The sequence below is a fragment of the Apteryx rowi genome, unplaced genomic scaffold (genome assembly GCF_003343035.1).
Source record: "Apteryx rowi isolate R43461 unplaced genomic scaffold, aptRow1 scaffold_1937, whole genome shotgun sequence".
NCBI classification, from domain to species: Eukaryota; Metazoa; Chordata; class Aves; order Apterygiformes; family Apterygidae; genus Apteryx; species Apteryx rowi.
In genome coordinates this window covers 3,778-4,781 of record NW_020448238.1, presented here as the reverse complement: position 1 = coordinate 4,781, position 1,004 = coordinate 3,778, and the positions used below count along the sequence as shown (strand labels likewise).

At 71.6% G+C, this 1,004-nt stretch overlaps 1 protein-coding gene across 1 annotated transcript in view; it reads left to right on the top strand.

Annotated features, from left to right (window-relative positions):
• Positions 1-5: 5 nt before the first annotated feature.
• LOC112964569 (vegetative cell wall protein gp1-like) overlaps positions 6-1,004 on the top strand; it is a gene marked incomplete at its 5' end in the record, with an annotated part of 4,155 nt that continues 3,156 nt past the window's right edge. Inside the window, 2 exons of the mRNA XM_026062833.1 lie at positions 6-189; positions 262-999. Coding sequence (XP_025918618.1) covers positions 6-189; positions 262-999 — 922 coding nt within the window. The remainder of the gene's footprint in view (positions 190-261; positions 1,000-1,004) is intronic.

The following is a 1,004-nucleotide window of genomic DNA, read 5'->3' as shown; positions in this document are numbered from 1 at the left end:
GCGCAGCCTCGCGGCGGGTGAAGTACGCCAGCCTGGCGGTGCTGGTGGTGCAGAACGCCTCGCTCATCCTCAGCATCCGCTACGTGCGCACGCTGCCCGGCGAGCGCTTCCTGGCCACCACGGCCGTCGTCATGGCCGAGGTGCTCAAGGGCGGCGCCTGCGTCCTGCTGCTGCTGCTCCAGCACCGCGGTGAGTGGCCCCGCGTGTCCCCGCGTGTCCCCGTCCCCGTGTCCGCCCGCCCTGACCCGCGTGCGCCCGCAGGCAGCGTGCGGCAGACGGCGGCGACGCTGCAGGCGGCGGTGCTGGGGCAGCCGGGCGACACGCTGCGCCTGGCCGTGCCCTCCATCATCTACACGCTCCAGAACAACCTGCAGTACGTGGCCATCTCCAACCTGCCCGCCGCCACCTTCCAGGTGCCGCCCCCGCCCCTGTGCGCGTGCCGCGGCCCCGCGGGGTGTCCCCGGTCCCCACGGCGCTGGCCACGTCCCCATGGCGATGGGCGCGTCCCTGTCCCTACGGCGGTGGCCCCATCTGGGTCCCTGTTCCCATGGCAGTGGGCACCTCGCTGTCCCTGCGCCGCTGCCCCCACAGCGGTGGCTTTGTCCCTCTCCTTGTCCCTGTGGTGGTGGCCTCGTCCCTGTGTCCCCGCCCCTGTCCCCACAGTGGTGCCTATGTCCCTGTCCCTCAGCCTATGGTGGTGGCCACATGTCCCTGCCCTTGTCCCCATGGTGGTGGATCCATCCCTGTCCCCACAGCCACAGTGGTGTCCCCAACCCCACGCCTCCATCCCTCGCCCCGTGGTGGCGTCCCCATCACCATGTCCTCATCTATCGCCCTGCGGTGGTGTCCCCAACTCTACATCCCCATCCGTTACCCCGTGGCAGTGTCCCCGTCCCTGCGTCCCTGTCCCTGCAGCCCCGTCCCTTGCCCCGCGGCAATGTCCCTGTGCCCACGTCCCCGTCCCTCAGCCCGTGGTGGCGTCCCCAACCCCACGTCCCCGTCCC